This window comes from Ammospiza caudacuta, chromosome 4 (genome assembly GCF_027887145.1).
Source record: "Ammospiza caudacuta isolate bAmmCau1 chromosome 4, bAmmCau1.pri, whole genome shotgun sequence".
NCBI lineage: Eukaryota > Metazoa > Chordata > Aves > Passeriformes > Passerellidae > Ammospiza > Ammospiza caudacuta.
In genome coordinates this window covers 63,886,767-63,906,972 of record NC_080596.1, presented here as the reverse complement: position 1 = coordinate 63,906,972, position 20,206 = coordinate 63,886,767, and the positions used below count along the sequence as shown (strand labels likewise).

At 37.0% G+C, this 20,206-nt stretch overlaps 1 protein-coding gene across 3 annotated transcripts in view; it reads left to right on the top strand.

The window, feature by feature from the left end:
• TAPT1 (transmembrane anterior posterior transformation 1) overlaps positions 1–16,020 on the top strand; it is a 49,263-nt gene extending 33,243 nt beyond the window's left edge. For all 3 annotated transcript variants that reach the window (XM_058803071.1, XM_058803070.1, XM_058803072.1), the window contains 7 exons: positions 2,300–2,380; positions 3,216–3,325; positions 4,940–4,999; positions 6,533–6,601; positions 7,578–7,654; positions 11,092–11,252; positions 13,908–16,020. In XM_058803071.1, coding sequence (XP_058659054.1) covers positions 2,300–2,380; positions 3,216–3,325; positions 4,940–4,999; positions 6,533–6,601; positions 7,578–7,654; positions 11,092–11,252; positions 13,908–14,137 — 788 coding nt within the window. In that variant the 3' untranslated portion in view covers positions 14,138–16,020. The remainder of the gene's footprint in view (positions 1–2,299; positions 2,381–3,215; positions 3,326–4,939; positions 5,000–6,532; positions 6,602–7,577; positions 7,655–11,091; positions 11,253–13,907) is intronic.
• The last annotated feature ends 4,186 nt before the right edge of the window (positions 16,021–20,206 follow it).

Genomic DNA, 20,206 nt, shown 5'->3' with positions numbered 1-20,206 from the left:
CAGTGGTTGTTTTGGATATCCTGAAGCCTTTTTTGTCCTTGTCCATGAGGGTGAGAAATGAAATGAATTTATGATTTGTTTGAGTTTGCTGTTGAAGCTGCTGTAAAGTGCCCTGTCTGCCTTGCTTGCAACTCTGACAGTTGATGAGAGGGATGAGAATGAAGAGCAGCAGCCACAGTTATTCCTCTCCCTCCTAACAGCCTTGAACAGCTGTGGCAGAGGAGATAACAGATTAGAAGGGAGGCCACTGAGAACATGAGAAATAAGCAGAGGGGGAAAATAGGTATCAGCCTGTCACCCAGTCTCAGAAATTAGTGGAAGAAAAATTGGTATTATTACAGCATTATAAGAAGAAATTTAAAGTCCAAAATGTCCTTTCTCAATTTAATTCTGTTGACTGGTGAGCTAACATATACCAAGCAGATAATAAATGTCTGGAGGATTAGCTTGAGACATGCTTTAATGCTAGGCCTGAATTAATGTCCTTGCTTCCCACTTGAGAATATCTCTCTGTACAGGCCTCCATGGGACTGGAAAAAATGAAGATGAGATCTGTGTTTGTTCTTCATTGCTGGCCAGTGGTGTGTCATGGCAGTGTGGGAAATAGAAGATAAAACTATTTTGAAATTCAGTGCAAAAGTCTGAAAATTCAGTGGTTATTTCCAAGTCACTAATGGGCATGATAAAGCATGTAGATCAATGAGTGCTTGACTGCATTTTCATCCATTTGTGACAGTGTCAAGTGGTGCCTTGTCACTAGGTTTTTCAGACAGTACTCTGTTCTGGTCATTTGGGCAGTATTTTGTGAATTCAGAAGCATAGAAGAATGCACTTCACTTGTTGGAGTGTTATTGGCAGGAAATGAGGAAATTATCATTAGGTTTTACTTAAGTACTTTTGTCTGCTCTAAGTTTATTGTACTAAAATATTTCCTTTTTCTCCCCCCCTCCCCATATATATGCCATTCATTCTATTTTAAAAGCTTGTGCTTCCTCTGTCCCTTCCCCAGGGAGAGGAAGGGACATACTGACAAATGAATTTATGATACTGTGCATGAAATCTCATTCTTCTTGAATTCTGTGTGCTTTTTCTTTCCTTCTCCTGGAGGATTTCTTCTATTATTTTTGCTCAATTTTTCAGAGCTGCCAGTATTTCCAAACTTCTATTCTAAAGTGAGGGATATTATTATACTCTAGTAACTGCAGCCACAAGCACTGCTGGTGACCTGTAGTCAGTCATAGATGATGGAAACTGTTGACACAAAAGTCAAATTTTTTTTTTGTCCAGCTTAATCCTTGTGTGTTCTTCTGAACATTTCTATTTCTTGTTTCCCAAAATCAGTAGGTAGAACCCCACAGAATATTGGAGGTGCTTAAGAAAATGAACCCTTGGGCCCACAAAGAAATTACTTTTCTGGTTATTGGCAGGTGTGGCAAGCAATAAGAGTGTCTTCACAGATTTTCTCAGTGGCTCTATCTTCTAAAAAGACTTTTTTGGACTTCCTAAATTGTGATGACATTATATTTTAGGTTTTACCCTGCTTTTTAGTAATATAGTTTCAGGAGGGTGTTTTTTAGTAAGCTAAAAATTGTGATGCTTCCTGAAGCAAGCTCTGTGTGTGTCATCTCTGGAAACAGAATACCAAGGTAGAGTAAAAAACTGCCTTGTCTGGGGGACAAGGCATAGGACTTTGTCCCAAATTAGATTGCTCTGGTGCTATGGTGCTTACAATTTTGATAATTCTGCTGATATATCCTGCTGTTCCCTTTTAAGAGGGCAGTGTGAAAGACTGTGAAAGATGTAACAGTTGTCTTCAAACATTTTTTCTTCCTTTCACTGAACCCAATATACAGCAATTTGGATATCTGTGATCTGTAGAAAATTAAATGTACCTTGCTAATAGCTTGAAAGGACAGCTTGGTACATTCTCTTCATTTTAGTAACAGGAAGTGCTGGTTCTTTTTGAATCACAGAAGGAATGCACAGACTTTATCAAGAAGAATGATGATTTTATTAATGTATTAGAAGAGGTGATAGTAAGTCACAATTCCCTTCTGCTGCTGGGAACTCAGAGGTGAGGCAGCATTGGACAGACCAGTTCACAACCTACTGGGGAAATGCTGTCCATGGTGTGGTTCCCAGCATTTCCCCTACCCCTTAAATCCAGTTAAATAATTTGTGGAAAATGTTATCTAATCCAAGAATTAATAGATGATGGAACTTCAGAATGAGTAGATATCTTTGTATGCAAATAAATGTTCCTTTGGAGCTGACAGATTTTGTGGTTTTTTTAATCCAGATATAAAGGAGAGGTTCACTAATTACGTGCTGCTACTAATTGTATGTCTAAGAAATATGGAACAGTTCTCATGGAATCCAGGTGAGTAAACTAGAAGAAAAAATTCTGTGCTATCAAGAGCTGTATTTCTTACTTCTTCCTCCAATCTGAAAGAGAAGAGTAATCAATACATTTAATTAACAAATCCTAATTTTATCAAATACCTTAGATTCTCATTTTTCTATTATTGGTATTCTTCCAAGAATGACAGTGTTCCTTCTGCTAGAAATATCTATTGTTATGCTATAAACATGTGTAGTTATCTTTCAAGCAGTGTCTGGAGCAATTTCTTCCCAGCCCTTTCCTTTCCTTTGAGTATGCTGTGAATGAAGGATCTCCAGAAAGTAGCTAGTGAGATTGAAATGTGATAAAGATTGTTAAAATACAATTCTTAATCTAACATTGATTATACTGAAGATTTTAATGACATATTAAATAAATATTGTGTAAAATAACAATTTCATTGTTTTAATAATTTTGACCTCTGCTCTGTGTAGTATATTTTGCCTGAATCTTACCAGTCTACCTGAATTTTACCTTAAGTATCTAAAACTGCAGATGCTTTGTCTATGTCTTAGACATACTGAACACATTGTATCTAGTACTTACAAAGGTTATCTTCCTACTAGAGGTAGAGGTTTACAAAGTGAAAAGTTTAGAGCCTGATCCTAACTGTGGTGTGATAGTGCAGCACTGATAAGTTTTTAGGACAGCAATGGAATAAGCAAGAATTTGCACACTGCATGCTCAGTGATATGTCAACTTACATATTCTTCAGACTCATGAGGATTTTTCATTGTTGAATAGAATTTTTATAATTCTTTTTGTATGCTGACATTAAATTAAATGGCCTAACTTGTTTCTTCACAACCTTCAGATCACTTCTGGGTGTTATTCCCGGATGTTTGCATGGTGGTTGCTTCAGAAATTGCAGTGGATATTGTGAAACATGCCTTTATAACAAAATTCAATGACATCACGGCAGATGTAGGTATCCTGTTTGGAATGCTGGGTGCTATTTTAAATTGTATATAATTTTGCTATTTTTTTTTTTAATATTAATTTTTTTCCAGTGAAGAAAATGTAAAAATTGTTATTTTTATATGTTTGATATCAATTGGGAAAGCTTGCTAGTTTCCTGATACAATATACTTTTGAGGACCTTTTTAATGTGTAACTAACATCTCTACTAAATTAGTAGCTCCAGATCCATAAATTATTGCTAGTTTTGTATAACAACTCACATAATAGCTACAATTCACATTACTGGCAGATCATTTTGTGAAGTGATTTAAACTGAAAGAAAGTTACTTGTTCTATAGTCTAGACAGAGCTTGTAGCCTTCCCTAACAAAGTGGACTGTAGGTTAAAATTCAGGCTTTTGGAAAAATACATTTTATTAGGCTGCTTTACCTCTATTATTGCATGTATGTTAAAAGTGGAATCTGAAATCAGAGATCTTTTTTTCCCCACTGTCCCTAGAGCACTAATAGGAAGTAGGTTATGTTAGTTTCCCACTCCTGAAATTTCTTAGGCCGCATATATTATCCAGTCCTTCTTTTAAAGCAGTGGATGAGGTTGCTTCTTGTGTGTTGCAGCATTACACATGGGCCATTTGTGTTCCACTCTGTGAATTCAAACACACTCAATAAATTTGTGAAGATATGAGCTAGTGTCTTTTCACTATTAAAACCACTTCTCAGAAAATGAGATCAGGACTTGTGAGGTGCTTTCTTTTTCAGCATCTCTAAAGTAACTGTGAGGTGTAGAAACAAGTGTAATAGATGCACTTAATAAGCTCCCTTATGCCAGAGGCATTTATGCATGCCCTACTTTTGTATAGAGAGCATGGAAAAGAGCAGTAATGAAGCCATGGTAGCCAAAAATGTGGCATGCTTCAGAGTGCTGAAACAGCTGGAGGATGGGGGTAGTCATTGGCAATTTTGCAAGGTTTATTAAATAAACTTTGTGGGGTTTGTGTATGAAGCTCTGAAGCTCTAAAGATTTATGGTTGCTACATCAGACTTTTTCCAGAATTTTTAACACCTGCAGTGCAAGTTGTCCTGCCACTTATCTTTAAGATAGATGCTTTTCTTTCTTAATATGCTGAACTGTTTTAAAGAGAAGGAAAAAATTAATTCATCATCAGATGCAGTTTGATTTTTGCATACGATCATTTGCTTAGTGTATAAGAAAGCTCTCTCATTTGTTTGATTTGATACCAGGGCTAGCTTTCCTGTAGCTTAAAAGCAGTTGTGAACTGTGGGGGGGAAAAACTAAATGTGATTAATGTGATTTCTTTTATTTCATGTTTCTCATCATCCTAAAATTCAGTGACTTTATGAAGTCTCATTCAATTCCTAAAGCATAGCATAGTGTTGTTTGTTGTCTATATATATATATATGCAAATTACTTTACTGCAGAAATAGAGATTCATCTCTTGAAGAGTGCCATTAGCCCTCAGAAAAACTGGCTTTGAGTCTTTCAGCAAATGCATAAGTTCATAATACTTTATGGAAATACTTTATTAATATCTGTGTTGCTTTTATAACGTGGGATAACAAATTAATCACACATCTGATGTGCTGGATTTTTTCCAGGTCTACAGTGAATACAGAGCCAGTCTTGCATTTGACCTTGTTAGCAGTCGACAGAAAAATGTAAGCCTGAAAATAAAATGCTCTTTCCTGTATTAACTAAGACAATTGTTACAAGGGGGATGTTGGAGCAAACACTTAAAGAAATACATACAGTACTGTTACACTCCTGCAGCGCTGAAACTCTGCTCTGCTTTCTTTAATAAGAGATAACAGGAATGTTTCTTTATGATTTATATTATATCCAGTTGTTCAGGTCAGTTTGAGCTTCATTTAATATACTGCTGAGTAGTCTCTTCCAAATATACTTATAGTAAGGGGACAGTTGTAACAACTTCACATTTTTGACATTAAACTTAACAGGGTAATTTCATATTACTGTTCTTTTCATGGTATTTTAACTGTGTTGGGTTAAAGCACAGTATTCATTAGGAATTTATGTTTCTTTACAAGATAGAGTGAGTGCACAGATGTTTAGAGATGTTTGTACTGTGCATATTACTGTCGTGGCATGGGTATTTATAGAACACACAGACCACTTGTTTTTAGTTAGTACCATTTTTTGGAAAGCTGTTTACTGCACACCTTTCATGGATGAGGACTAGGTTTGACTTGTTAGCATTTCACTCATCGGTGCTTTAGAAGTGTGCTGTAACTATAAATGGACTTCCTTACTATGATTTCTGTAGTTTTCTTGGGCTTGTTTCCTGGGCTGTTGTGAGGAATACAGTACTTAAACCTTATAAAGAAGCTAGACACCAACAGCTACAAATAATAATAATAATAATAATAATAATAATAATAATAATAATAATAATAATAATAATAATAATAATAATAATAATAATAATTATTATTATTATTATTATTATTATTATTATCATCATCATCATCATCATCATCATCATCATCATTATCATAATCGTTGTTGTTATTATTTCTTAGTAATAAAAACCTCAGTTCATAAGTTTTGAAAACTCCATTACTTTTCCTAAGGATCATCTGTGAGAAATAAAATAGCATCATTTAGACACTGACTTTGGTGTGATGTTCAATACTGCAGGCAAACTGTCATGTGAAGTACTTGTGTTTTGAGTACAAATGTAAAAACATTTTCAGAATAATTTTAACGCAGTTATCTTAAGGCTAATTATAGATGTTTGTAGAATGATTTAAAATTGCTAGTGCAGTGGATAATTGTTCTTTTATCCCTGTAACAGGTTTTTCTGTAGAGAATTTGAGGATCAGTCAAATTAATACAAAATGTCTCTAAGCTGGTAATAATGTACAGATAAAATATCATAGTGGCTTTGGATTCAGTGTCCTAGTCGCTCTCAGTTTAGACATTTGTATTATACTCCAGTTGCTCTTGATTTAGGGCATTGAAGCTAATCTCACTGGTCATGGTAGTATTTATTACATTTTTGTCTGAGAGTGCAGCTATCTCCATTTGAATTCCAAAATGTGAATAGGTACACTTTATACCAGTATAGTGTTTGTTAACAGAGCTTTATTCTTATCTGGAGGGTGTACCAAGCTAAAATAAGCTCATTCCTTTGCATAAATAGTTCATTATTCTTCCTCTTCTTTTCCTAGGCATATACAGATTATAGTGATTCAGTTTCCAGAAGAATGGGTTTCATTCCTCTTCCACTGGCTGTTTTAGTAAGTAGTATCATTCCTATCAGTTTTCTGTCAATAAAATCTCACTTTGAGAATGTGTCCCTCTGAGATAGCTGGCTGGATGTTTTGAGGATGAAATTATCATCTGAAGTAACTGAAGTTATGCTGAAAGTTGAGTTAACACTCAGTATAACCTGTATCACATACTACTCATGGCTTCACAAATGCATTAGTGTTTCCCAGCCTTTCTTAGAAAATCAAATATATATTAATTTTGTAGAATTTGTAGGAACTTGAATTGTACCAGTGGAATTAAACTACATCTGCATTTACTAAACATGTATTCCTTTTGGCAGTTATCCTATTCATTCATTTGGAATAGTCAAAGCAGCTGGTTGCCAGAAGGTTAGCAGTAGTACAGCAGTTTATTGAGGTTTTTCATAGCAGTCCTTGTGACTGTTCCTATAATGATGCTTCATGACTCAATATTCTTTTACGTGGGGCACTGAGCTCCTGTTGAGTATATCACTCTGAAATAGTTGACTTTGTTACATATGCACATTGCTATCAAATGAATGACTTAATTAATGAAACTCTGTCCATGTGCTGTCCTGAATTAACTATTGCAGAATGTTGTCTCTAAGTAGCTGTCCCAACTTTCCCCCTACACACATAAGATACACACATACAGACAAGCAGTAGTTATAATGCTGGGGATCTGTTCATGCTTTGTCAGCAAATATGTTTTTTTCCACTTCTTACTTTACTTGAAAGTCAGTGTTAAGGAAACATTGTCAAACTCTGGCTTTGGAAAGTTGCAACTAAGTGCTGGTATAATACTCATTCAAATCAAGATCTGGAGTAGTTAGTACTGCCAAGGGGAGCATTAGACTAAATTTCTGTTAATGTAAATGTTTCTAATTTTTCTTGAATTTTCTTATTCGCCAAATAAGAAATGTCTGTTACAACGTTCTGTTAATAATTGTGTGCTAAATTTTAACTTTTATCATTAAAACAGCTCATCAGAGTCGTAACAAGCTCAATAAAAGTACAAGGAGTCTTAGCTTATGTTTGTGTTGTGCTGTTCTACTGTGGGTAAGTAAATCCACACAATTGAAAAGTATTCACTATTATTTCATTACGTATGTGCAAGAAGTTTCTGTTGATATGTCTGGATGTAAGGATAAACAGAATTTATATTCAGTAGAACAAAAATGTAAAACCCTTATGCTCATAATCTGAAATTGACAGTGCAGATTTGTCCCTGAGTACTGTGACTACACTGGGAGTTTATAGCCCTCAATAAGTAACTTCAGTAATGGAAATAACTCATTGCAAAAAGACTGAGACAATCTGAGAGACAAGCACCATACTTCTGTGTATAAAGGGAAATTGAATTCCAAGGAATGAAGTTTTCTGTAAAAAGACCAAAAGATTCAATAAGTGAACAAAAGCAAGCAGTTCAAGTGCTCTGAGCAGATAATGAATTCTTCTCTCAGGTAGTTAAATGCAAGGTTTACTTTGGTGTAGGAAACTACTGTTAAAAAAAATAAATGCAAGGCTCACATTTCCTGGGAAGGGTGGGTCATTAAGTAATCTTAGTTAAGGAATACAATGTTCAATGGCAGTTCATTTCCCATACCAAAGGTGTGTGATTATTCCTTCCGCATCCCTTCACTGCCAAGTCAGTTTATACTTACCTTACCTTTAACTTCTCACCAGTTGGTAGGTATTTCTAGACTGCATAAGTGTACTTTACATCCAGTTTAGTCTGCCTGTCTTGAGACACTTGCTGTGTACTGTCTGTAATTTCTAGGAAAGCTGTATACTGCACTGTCATTGTTTGTTGTCTCTCAAAATTGATGACAAGCAATGAAGTGTTTCAAGTTGTTGACAGAAGAACCTGCCTGCAGTATTGTGGGAGTGCTTCTTCCAGTGTCCTGCCAAGTTGTGTTTTAAGTGAAGGCAGCAAGGCTTGAGAAGCATAAGACTGCTAAGGCTGAGGCAGTGGTTCAGCAGGAAGAGAGGAGACCATGCTGGAAGGGAAGAGGCTACTGTTCTACAATACCTTGTGAAAAGAACAGGATTACTACTACAGGATTACTATTACATTTTTAATTAATAGGTAGACTCTTATCTCTAATCTGACACTAATCTGCAAAAAATGGAGCTCAATCAGGAGTGTTTTGTCTACATCAGTGTAGGGACACATCTGTTCAGTGTCACATAACTAAGACTTTGAGATACTGCATATAGGCCAAATAGTAAAATTTTAGCCACATTCCTCTGTACCATACTTTGACTTTTTCCCCAGCATACTACATGCTGTGCCCATGTTCTCCCTAAAGCTAGCTTTGTATTCAAAGCACTCTGCCCTGATCATCACATTCAAGCTGTGGTACATCAAGGTCAGCACTTTCATCCTGCTCAGTGGTTTTTCCTTTTTCCCAGTATGTGTAAATATTTTCCTACCTCTACCATTCCACTGCTGCAACCTAGGATTTTTCACTCTCTGTGGCTTAGGGAATGGAGGGCAGAAGGAAGTAATGTGATTAACATTAAGTGTTAAATGCTGCTATTTAAAGACATAGGTCACAAAAATAAATACATTTTGGTCTATTTTGTCCTCATTGAAAAGTGAGAAGAAATTTTACTCTTGCTGTGATCTCAGACTTGGAGCTAGCTCACCTCCTGTATCTTTCAAATAATTTTTATTCTGAACATAAATTTCAGCTTTTCATCAGATGTTAGAATATATATAGAATACAAACATAATAGCATAGATATGTGAGAAATGGCATGATAAAATCTGAAGCAGTTAGCTGGGCAAAGAATTGAGCCTATACTATGGATGGATTAATTTTGTATTGTCTATTAAAAACTCTAGTTAAACTTTAATCATAGTTAAAGAGTCTTGCCAAAAACCCATGAGTTTTCTTTTGCTAGAATTTTGAACAACTTCAAACTTCCATTGTTAGAAATTTGAGCCTGAGATAGGCTGGCAGAAAAGAATAAAGGAGAATTGCTAGAAATGCTTGCATAATTTTCCGTGAGAAGCTGAAACTGATACAGGGAAGTGGTGATTTATGGCCTTTTCAACTTCTGATCTCATTAAATTAGAGTCAAACTGTGGAAACCTGTTCTCTCAGAACAAAAAACATGTTACATAAGAAGCATAAGAAAAACACGTTAAAACATTAAAAATGAAGGAAGCCTTCTCAACTGTCTGAAATAAAATCTGTCCCAATAAATTGAAGAGAAGCACAGCTTTCAAATGATATAAAATGATGTCTTCTTTGTGGTTGCTTGGATACTAAAATGTCACTTTCTTCTGAGTACTGAAAGTGGTGTGCTCTGCACATTCTTCCATTTCTCTTTTGAAATAGAATAAACTTACTTTTTCCCTTAAAAGTGTAGAGTAGTTTGTTTTTTTGTTTGACAAGTTCTGATTACATTTACACAGAGAGATAGGGGAGCTGCTGCTGGAGTGTGCCTGAGTCACTTTATGATGAAACAGTTAGACCTGCTCCATGGGTCTGTGAATGTTCATTTCAAGCTGTCTTTTTAGTCTTTTAATGATGTACATGATAAACAGACTTCAGAGAGTAGAGAATGAATTTAGAGTCTGCATTTGGTTCACTCATTTGCATAGAGAATATTTCATTCATCTTGCAGAGAACAGATCACTCTCTCCTTGTTGTTCTGCAATGAGCCTTCACTCCCTGGAGTGGACATTGCTCTATGAGTCAAGTGTTGCTAGTAATGAAAATCAGATTTTGCAAAACTTAGTTGAATGGTAAAAAAGCACTTGATGGTAGATGAGGCTTTCCTTTTCTTCAAACTAGGAGACAGGTGGGAAGGAGAGTCAGTGATGTTTGTGCTGCATTTTAGTCATAGTAGAAAAAGAATCTGCCATCACTTGGACTGTGCTATGATGGTAATGCAGTGCTACCTCTTTGGATTTGTTGAGTTTTATGGACTGTCTCCTGTGATGTGAAAAAGGACTTTTCATGATTAGCCTGTAGTTTATAAAAGCTAGATATAGGACTTGGCAGTGCTGGGTTAATGACTGGACTCAATGAGCTTGGAAATCTTTTCCAACCTTTATGATTCCATGGTTCTGTGTTTGCTGTGTTGTGGTTCCTAGTCTACTAGAGATCCTTGGCTGGGCACACTTAATTTGGGTACATTTATTTTGGACTTGCAGTGTTGAGGGCACTTTTTAATTTTGTGTTTAAATATTTAATGTCTTAAATGGCTGCTTAATTGTCCTTGTAGTCCTTTAGTTAAATAATAAAACTTGATGTTTTTTCTAGATGCTTTCTGGAAGAAAAAGAAAATTAAGCATTGAATCTGAAACAAATTGTTAGGAAACCTTTTGATCTTGATATTGAAAGGATTTAACTTGTTAGCTAATCCTTCTAAGACAGCACTTACCATATGCAATTATTTTCATATGAATAATTGCAGTATGAATAATATGCAATTATTGTAATGTGCTAATGCAAATATGTAAACTATTTTTTTTCCAGGTTAATATCTCTCAAGGTCCTTAACAGCATTGTACTGCTGGGGAAATCATGTCAATATGTAAAGGAAGCAAAAATGGAGGAGAAATTATTCAATCCTATCCTGACTGCCACCCCAGGGAAGCCAGCTGGCAAACAGCAAGGCACATTTAAATCTACCCAAGGTAAGGCCAGCTGCCTTGATTTGTTTTTCAGTGAAAATTTTTCAGACTAAATTTGATATTAAACCAGATGCATGACAGTATTTGCTGCACAAACCCTGTTGCTGGACCCTAATTGTGCCATAGCACAGCTATGAATACAAGTCTGCAAATGTAGTAGAATTTTTTGCTTTTAGTTCATGCATCTTCTTTAGGTAATAAATTCTCATATCTCTGATAAGATGTCACTGTGATATGTGGAGGTGATAGAAACAATGGAATAGAAGCATGCTTTTGTTTTAAAATCATAACCATAGAATGGTATGGTTTGGTTTGGGTTGGAAGGAACCTTTAAAGACCACCTAGTCCAACCCCCTTTGCTATGTCACTGTGCAAGTGAATATTTACACATCATCTGTGGCAGTGCTTAAGTTCAGTAGGGAAGCAATCTGTATTTCTCATGGAAATCAAAGTAAAACATGGTAGATTTATGCATAGGTGTAGTTAATTGTAGTTGTCATGAACACATAATGGAAAGCTTTATGAAATCCAGATAGGAATTTCAGTGGGTCTCTACCCTATTTCCAGTCTGTGCAGCACAATTTCCTCTTACAGGTCCTCAGCATCAGCAGTTAATTTATAATGGGAATATGGCAGTATTGTGTTTGTGTGACACATTATAGAAGGAAACAGAAACCTTCATTGTTCCTGTCAACTGAATTGGATTGCATCTTCCTGTGGGAAAAGCTCAATGAGAGCCTTAGAGAACCTAACAGTGGGGCTTTTATTGTGTTCACTCCATGGCTTGCCAACAACTCGAGCAGCTTGAAATGCAAGGTGCTCGTTAGTCGTCAGAGTGTCTGGCCAGCAAGGGGAGAGTTAAGAATCTGTCAGTGTTTGGCTTAAACCTCTGTATCTCATATGTGTCAGATCACATCAGGCACAAACTTGGTGCAAATGTTTACTTTTAGGTTCATACAACTGCTTTGCATTCATGATGAAAGAATGTGATCTGAATTGTTCTGAATTAATATTTGCATTCAATTTTGCATTTCATTAGAGTACTATAATGATGATAATGTTTTAATTAAACATTCTATTACTGCATTTGTAAGTTGTTCTTACTTACATTGAGCTTTTAACTTATAGTATATAAATCCTGAAGACTCTTTTGAGCTGAAGTAGCAGGGATGCTTATTTTCTCCAGCAGAAAGCTTTTGAGCAAAAAGTAGCAACCAAAAAGCTTTTATGGATTTTATTCAGAGTATTCCTGGCTTCCACTGGTGATGGGAAAAGCTCAATTTTACAGTTTTTTGGGGATTTTATGTTTTTTAACACCTCTTTTTTACTAGAATTCTTGATTACACAAAAGAATGATTTTACCTTTCCCAGCTTTTGCCTTATTACTGCTGGATGGACTCTGCAGTGTTAGTCTCTGTGCCCTACTTACCAGGGTTTTACAATACAGTCTCTCAACCCATCTCTTCTTAGAATGAGGGTAAGGGAATTAATTAATCTGGTCTCCTTTCTGCCAGATTATAGTTTAAGTCAGTTAATTTCCTAAAGAGTTTCCACTTTGTCCACAAAACCAGTTGAATTTTTGAATAATAAAATTCTAAACTTGCTCTTGAAGGATGAAAGCTCTAATTACTGGTAATCATTTATAGGCTGACCAGCTACATCTGGAAGCTGCTGAGGTAGAAAATATTTATGCTTGTAACCAAGTTCTAGAATTAAAATTACTTGTCTCCTTTTTCAATGCAAGTTTAGTACCTTTAATTTCTGTAAGATTGTGGAGGGTAACTCATGTACCTCCAAGTAGTAGATGGCATACTGTGCATAGATGCTCTGCAGAGATAATTTGGTAGTAATTTGGATAATGCTGCCATTCTGACAGGTAACATTTCCTTGGGCTGGTCTGCAGTACTCTCCACATCAGTCAGATTTTTTCAGACTCCTTTAGAAACAATAGCTCAGTCTTTACTGAGGAGGAGATATTTTTTTTTCTTATCTTTTTTCTTCTTTCCTTGTGATTCGCTTGTGCATTTTAATTCTTTAAGTGTTTTAACAAAATTTGAAAAAAATACATGGATATAACTGACCAATATCCTAGGTTAATGAAGCCAGTGTTCATTTCCACTGAAGTAAGAGACAGGAATAAAAATAGACATCTTTAATAGCACTGCTTTAAAAGCCAGTGCATAGCAGTGCATGAGTCATTTATTAGCTACCCCTGGAGAAGGCAGGTTTATTGTACTTATCAAGAGGATTAGGCACATCTACTTCCTGCTACAGAGATTCCTTTTGTTCATTTCAGTAGCAAACATTTGTGTGATTCACACAAGGACTGTCAGAAATCTTTTTGCTTAAGCCAACAAAAATAAGCATGTATGTCCTAACTTCTGCTGCTTATTCTCTGGCTGATTATTTAAACTTCTGTAAAATTTGTTTTTTCTGTCTATTTATTTTCTATATGTTTTCTAAATTAAAAAAGGAAATGTCTTACCATAAAGCTAAAAAGAGGTAGTGGCTTCCAGAAAGCATTTTTCTGCTGTTCTGCTGACTTGCTGCAGCACACTTTTTCAGGATAGCTTTGGACAAATCTGGAAGTTGCACATTGTATCGATATGTCTGTGTTAAATTCATTATTATCTTTGTAACTACCTTCTGTTCCCACAGGAATTTCCACAGATGAAAACGGTTCTACATCAGTTACCAATCAACCAGTGCATCAGAAGGAGAATATGCCATCTTTACTTGTAACAAGCAATTCTGATCAATTTCTGACAACTCCTGATGGAGAAGAAAAAGATATAAGCCAAGACAGCTCAGAATTAAAACACAGGTCTGCAAAGAAAGACTTGTTGGAGATAGACAGGTTTACTATTTGTGGAAACAGAATTGACTAAGAATTTATTTTTTTTTAAATCTATGTGCTAAGGATACTGAGCTGTTGGGACAGCAGATGCTACCAGAATGGACAGTTGCCAAAAGGCAAATAAATATTTATTTAAAAACTTAAATTATTAATGGCAAAAAAATTATTAATTTCTTTCTACAAGTAACTTGGCTTGGTATCTGGTCAGGTCAAGTAAGTGATCTTTAACTTGCCTCTTGGAAAATGTGGTGGATCGTGAGTCTCTAGCCTGGTGGCAAGAGCTGCAGTATCACTTTTCTGGAACACAGACTGGAAAAAAGCATAACCCTGTTCTGCATTATGCAACCATGCTTCCAGAACACTATTTGTCATGAAGGTTCCTCCAGTGTAAGGATATTCCTGGAAATGTTTGGTGACTTGACCGGAAGCTTGCCTATCCAGTTACCGTGTTTTATTAAACATCTGCAAGCAGAATTCCAAACTCGTGCTTATATCAACAAACACATAAAGCATTGGTACATAAAACAGTAAGTCAAGACAGTTATTCTTGTCAACAAAAATATTTTCAAGATGTATCTTGAAAATCTTGTAATCAGAATAAAATTTTGCCTTTAAGTGAAAGACTTACTGCTTAGTATTTTATCTGAATACTAAACACCAAGGAAAGATCACAGTAATGAAGGTTCTGCTTAACTGGGCAAATATGAAGCATATTCATTTCATGTGTTGTGTGTCCTGCAAGGCAAATTATTTAGAGTTTTTTTTAAAAAGCTGAGGATTTTTTGTTGCTGTAGGAAAAAATATTAAGGGGCACTTCTAATGTTAAAGAACAGGAGTGTTAATTGCAGCAAGCAAGTGTTGTGTTGGAACTGTAGGTGTGGCATTAACACAGCAGTAAAGAACATTGCACTGCATTTTGCATATAACTCTTAGGAGAATGACATCTGTGTATTAACTTGCCTGAGAACATGCCTATAAAAGCTCACACTGACAATCAAACCATAATTATCCATTCAATGTAATTGATTGGTTGTAGTCAAACTTAAGTAGATGGACTAGATCTATAAAGAGCATTTAAGCATTACAATGCATCTTAATTTCTGTGTGAGATGCAGAGTTGGGAGGGTTGACAAAAGAAGTTTTGGAATCCTCAGACCAAGAGTGGATTAAATTTGAGCTCAAAACATAGGCTGGAGAGTTTTATCAGAAGAGACCCCTTAGTTAATGATAAATTCTTCATATGTTGTTAAAACACAGCATTAGCTTCCAAAATGCCTTTCAGACATTCAAGTAAACACCAATGGGAAGGTATCATAAAAGTACTTCAGTACTGAACAAATAAAGACAATTTGCTCTTTGCTAATTTTCATAATTTGTCAGAATGGGAAAGCCGAAGTTTCTTTGCTGTAGGAACATGTGAAAGTTTAATGTATCTGCTAATCCCTGAGACTTGCAGGACTACAGTAATATAGCAGATGGAGGCAGTTGGACAGAGTTGTGTGTCTGAGCAGACTGATAATGAGAGAACTGCTGTACAGTTTGGGGTTGGCTGCTCTGGTGGGAACTCCCTGCTGCAGCCTCTCCTCTCCCATAAGAGTAGTGGGAGTAATGGCCAAAATCTGTGGTTATGTTTAGGGATGAAGTAAAAAGAAGAGGACTTGTGCTGTGGAAAAATTTGAAAATCTTTAATTTTTGATGTATTTTATACTAATTGGAGATGTTCACACATTGAAATTAAGATTATCTGTCAATTTGGTGTATCTTATTTTATAATTATTTAGCAGTTGCTAAAGAAAGCTTGAAATTGCTTTAATTTTTTTTCTGTTGAATGACATTCTGTATCAATTTTATAAGTGCATCTTGTGTGAAACTCAATAAAATTCAATTTTGTAATATTTGTTTAAAAAAGGAAAAGTACAGCGTCGACATTTCTTTTTTAAAATTCAGAGTTGGTGATCTTGCCAAGTATTTAATGTGTTAATTTCCAATTTCCATAAAGTAGGATTCTTGCAAATGTGGGACACGAATGAGTGTAAGAACTGGGTTATCATGGCTTCAGATGTGTTTCTGTAGCAGTTGGTTGTTGCCACTTGGAGATAGAAGATATTGATGCCAACCTATTATTAATTTGGTTTTTAAGGGCACACACCACGTGAATGAAAAAATCCCGTGTCTCAGGGAGTTGTACTTTCTGTAGTCAGTTACTACAATTGGATTTACACAAAGCCAAGTGTGAGTGCAGGAGCAGCACAGGCAGAGCCCTTGCTGAGCACTGGGGCCTGGATCCTCCTGGGGCTTGGTCTGGCACTTGAATTGTGGTTCCTGCTCTGAAGCAGCCCAGCTGGGCTTTGGCTATGGCTGGTACAGCCCTGCCTGCCCTGCAGGTGAGGCTTCCTTGCCCTGGCATCCCCGTGACACCCAGGTGGACTGGAGGCACTCTGCAGGGGGCACAGCAAACACAGCACTTCCCCTGAGCTCCCCAGCTCTGGTGAGGGCCCTGCTGGGCATTCCTGCCTGTGCTGCAAGCTCTCTCACTGTTCTCATTTTGTGTGCATGATTTATAGGGATTCCTTGGATCTCTAGCAGAGTATCTTTGATGAAAAATCACAGCTGCTTTCTGACCCTGGGTGGTCCTCTCAGAACTGTAGAGGTGGCTGAGGGGGAACAAACCACCAAACAAGAAAAAAGAGCAACACCAAATTTCTCATCTAAAGAAATTATTTAAGTTTTCTTGAAAAGCTCCTGTCTTAACAGTGATACAGATAAGAGCATCACAAATTAAGTAGTGAATAAATTAAGTTCTTCAATTGATAAATCCCTCCAAAAACAAAATCTAGGAAACATTTCAGCGAAAGTCACAGTTGCCAAATTAATTCCAAAAGCACACATCGAGTACAATGTATATTCATAATTGGTAGTATTCATTATGGGAGCATTAACAAACAACTGGTTTTGACAGGATTATTTAATTAATCTTTTCAAGCCTTTCAGATGCTCATCAGCCAAGCAGAATTTCCCCTCAAGCATAGTAGTTTTTACAAATACCCATGCTGTTAATTTACTCTCCTCTTAATTTACAGTGAGTTTGTGAAAACTTTTCAACTTTGTCTTAATTTCTTGTGGTGCAAAATTTTAGTCCACTAATTTGTTCCAAAGTCTGTTTCTGTGACTCAGCATAATTGATGGGGTCACTGTTGTTAAAGGCAGTGTTTGCCCAGCTGTGGCTGCTGTGCCAGTTCAGCTGTTGGGCTGGAGATGTGAATCTTTTTGGTGGTGGTGGTGAGCAAGGATGGATGCAACTTAATTATAGCATAAATATAATCAGACTCTGAAGCTTCTGAAACATTTTGTCTTATAAACTGGGCTCTTTCATTGTGAGTAAACTAGGTGTTGTTCAACTCAGTCTTGGGGAGTCATAGCTTCAGAATGCTCTTCACAAATGTTTAACAAAATTTGCTCTTAAAACTTCTTCATAGTAAGTGCTCTTTCTTAGAAATTTGGACTGGCTTAATTTTGCTGATGCAGGGAAGCAAATAGTTTTGTGTAAATACTGAGCAGCTGTCAGGGCAAGCTGCAGTTGGGACCACCTTTATCTCAAAGAAATGGTATACAATTATATAAAATGTTCAGACTGTGAAGGCTGCTACAAAATTATGTATCATTTCTGTAAGTCTTTTTTGTAGTAACTTTCATCAACCATACCTACCAAGCCTGAGTCTAGTTAGGCTTTTTTTAGAACTTCAGTATACCCTGATTTAGTAAAACACTGCCAGCAGAGTTGTAAAAGATCATAAATATATAACACTAAAGAACATTTATTCATAAGTTGTAATATTCACTTCACAGTTGTAATAACAAAAAAAATCCAAAGTTGCAATAGGTTTTAAGAAATTTCTCAATTTTTACCAAAACACTTATCATACTTGTGATGATATAAACTCAACTTTTAAAACGTGCCTGTGTTGTAACTCTGCTGCCCACCTGTGCCTCACAGCTGCAGCTTTAGGCTGTGTAGGCTGTCATTGCTCCCATTCATCACTGCCTGCGAGAGTGATGCTGTCAAGCAAAGCTGAGGTTCATTCCCAGCTGGAGGCAGTTCTGTCTGACAGATGAACTGCAAGGAAATATTGAGCATTGTGGGGAGAGTGAGACAGAGGAATCAATTTTTGTGGGTGGGAAGAATTGGGTTCAGCAGCACTGCCTTGGGTTCTCGTTTTTTTGGGTTGACCTGAGCAGTTCTATGACAAGCTTTGCTAGATAAACCCCGTATTGTAAAGGCAAACACGTTGCATACATTATATGTTGTGTTTGCTGCTTCCACACTTTTATATCAGAAATTACTAATCTTGGAGTGGTGGTATGAGAGCTACAAGGCAGTATATTTTTAATAGAGCAATTTTTGGTGTTCAAGAAGTCTCAGGTTACGTTGGTTGTTCTTTCCATCCATGCTCAGTTTGCTGGACAAGAGCAATAACTTTATTGACAGTTTTCAGTACCTCTGTGATCTAAGCTCCTGTCAGGACTGGGCATCCTGTTCCTATGATGCCCAGTCCTGACAGGTGCTTAGGTCACAGAGTCACTGAATGGTTTGGGTTGGAAGAGACCTTAAATATAATCTAATTCCAACCCCAGTGCCATGGGCAGGGACACCTTTTCTCTAGACCAGGTTGCTCAGAGCCCCATCCAACCCGGCCTTGAACACATGTGGGGATGAGCATCTCCAGCTTCTCTGGGCAACCTGTGCCGGTGTCTCACCAGTCTCACAGTAAATAATTTCTTCCTAATGTCTAATCTAAACCTACTCCTAATCTCTAATCTAAACCTACTCCAAGTTTGAAGCCATTCCCCCTTGTGCTGTCACTACATGCCCTTGTAAAAGTTTCTCCATCTTGTAGGCTCCCTGTCTGCTGTCCCAGAAAATACATTATCAAGGTAGCTCAGGAATTACTTGTTTGATACTGACAGTTTAAAATAAGTGGAATTGCAGATTCTTAGGAAGTGATGCATTTGATATATTGAGAAGTGTGAAAGGAAACTTAAAATGCAGCACTGGACAGCATATTCTTAGGACTGATACACTAAATCAACACAGGAAAGTGTGTGAGTTGATGCTACCAAGTACAATCCTGGTACAGCTCTGAATGTCAGACCAAAATTTTCCTGTAGGTTTGATTTGAGCTTGGCACTCCTGTTAAAAGCAGCAATTCAGCCACCAGCCACCTTTCTGTAGCCAAGGCAGCAGGAGCTGTGATAGGTGAGTTCCTTCTGGGAACAATTCCTGAAGTACCATGTGTATCTAACCTGGAAGCTCTGGGACACTTTTCAGGTTGATGCTTTCTGCCCTTTGGAGTCTCTTGAGGTGTAGCTGCAATGAAAATGAACCTTGTGTTGAACCTCTGATGGGAGACAATGTCCCTAATGCAGTAGCAGAGGATACACCTGTTGGGCTGATGAAAAAATCTGAGTGTCTTTAGTCACTTTAAATTACTTTAACACTGGAGTAAAGTGAATTCTGCTGCATTTGAGGTGATGCTTTGTGCTGCATGTTCAGCCATTCACTGACTGACCACGAGCTATTTGGCTTCCATGTGGGAACAAATAAATTCTCCAGCCAGTTTTTGTGCCAGACCCTCATTTCTCAAAAGCAAGGACCAAAGCCCCAGTAGTGATTCTTTGCATGGATGCTCTGTTAATGGCATCAGAAGGCAAAGGAGGCATTGAAGTCACCCAACATCAGCTCCAACCCTTTCCACTGCTGGGCCTTTCAAAGCCTGGGCTTTGTAAAGAATCAAGGAAGAGAGTCCAGTGCACTAGGCCAGAGCAGCTGGAGTGCCCTGGAAAGCCAATGTCAAAATTTTGATCTTTGTGGTTCTATTCTGCTGCTGTTCCCCCTTGTTGCTGTGTGTTGGTGCTTGTCACATAGTCCTGCACCAGTGGCTGGGTTCCCTGCAGCTTGGTGCCAGAGCTGAGGTTTGTCCTGTGCCCTGCTCAGCTGTGTCTGCTTGTTTTGTTCCAGGGCTCACTGCTCACTCGTTTTCCCTAATTTTTTAATCTTGTTAATCAAGCCTGTTTCACAGTATCAGAAGCTGGATAGAGCTAC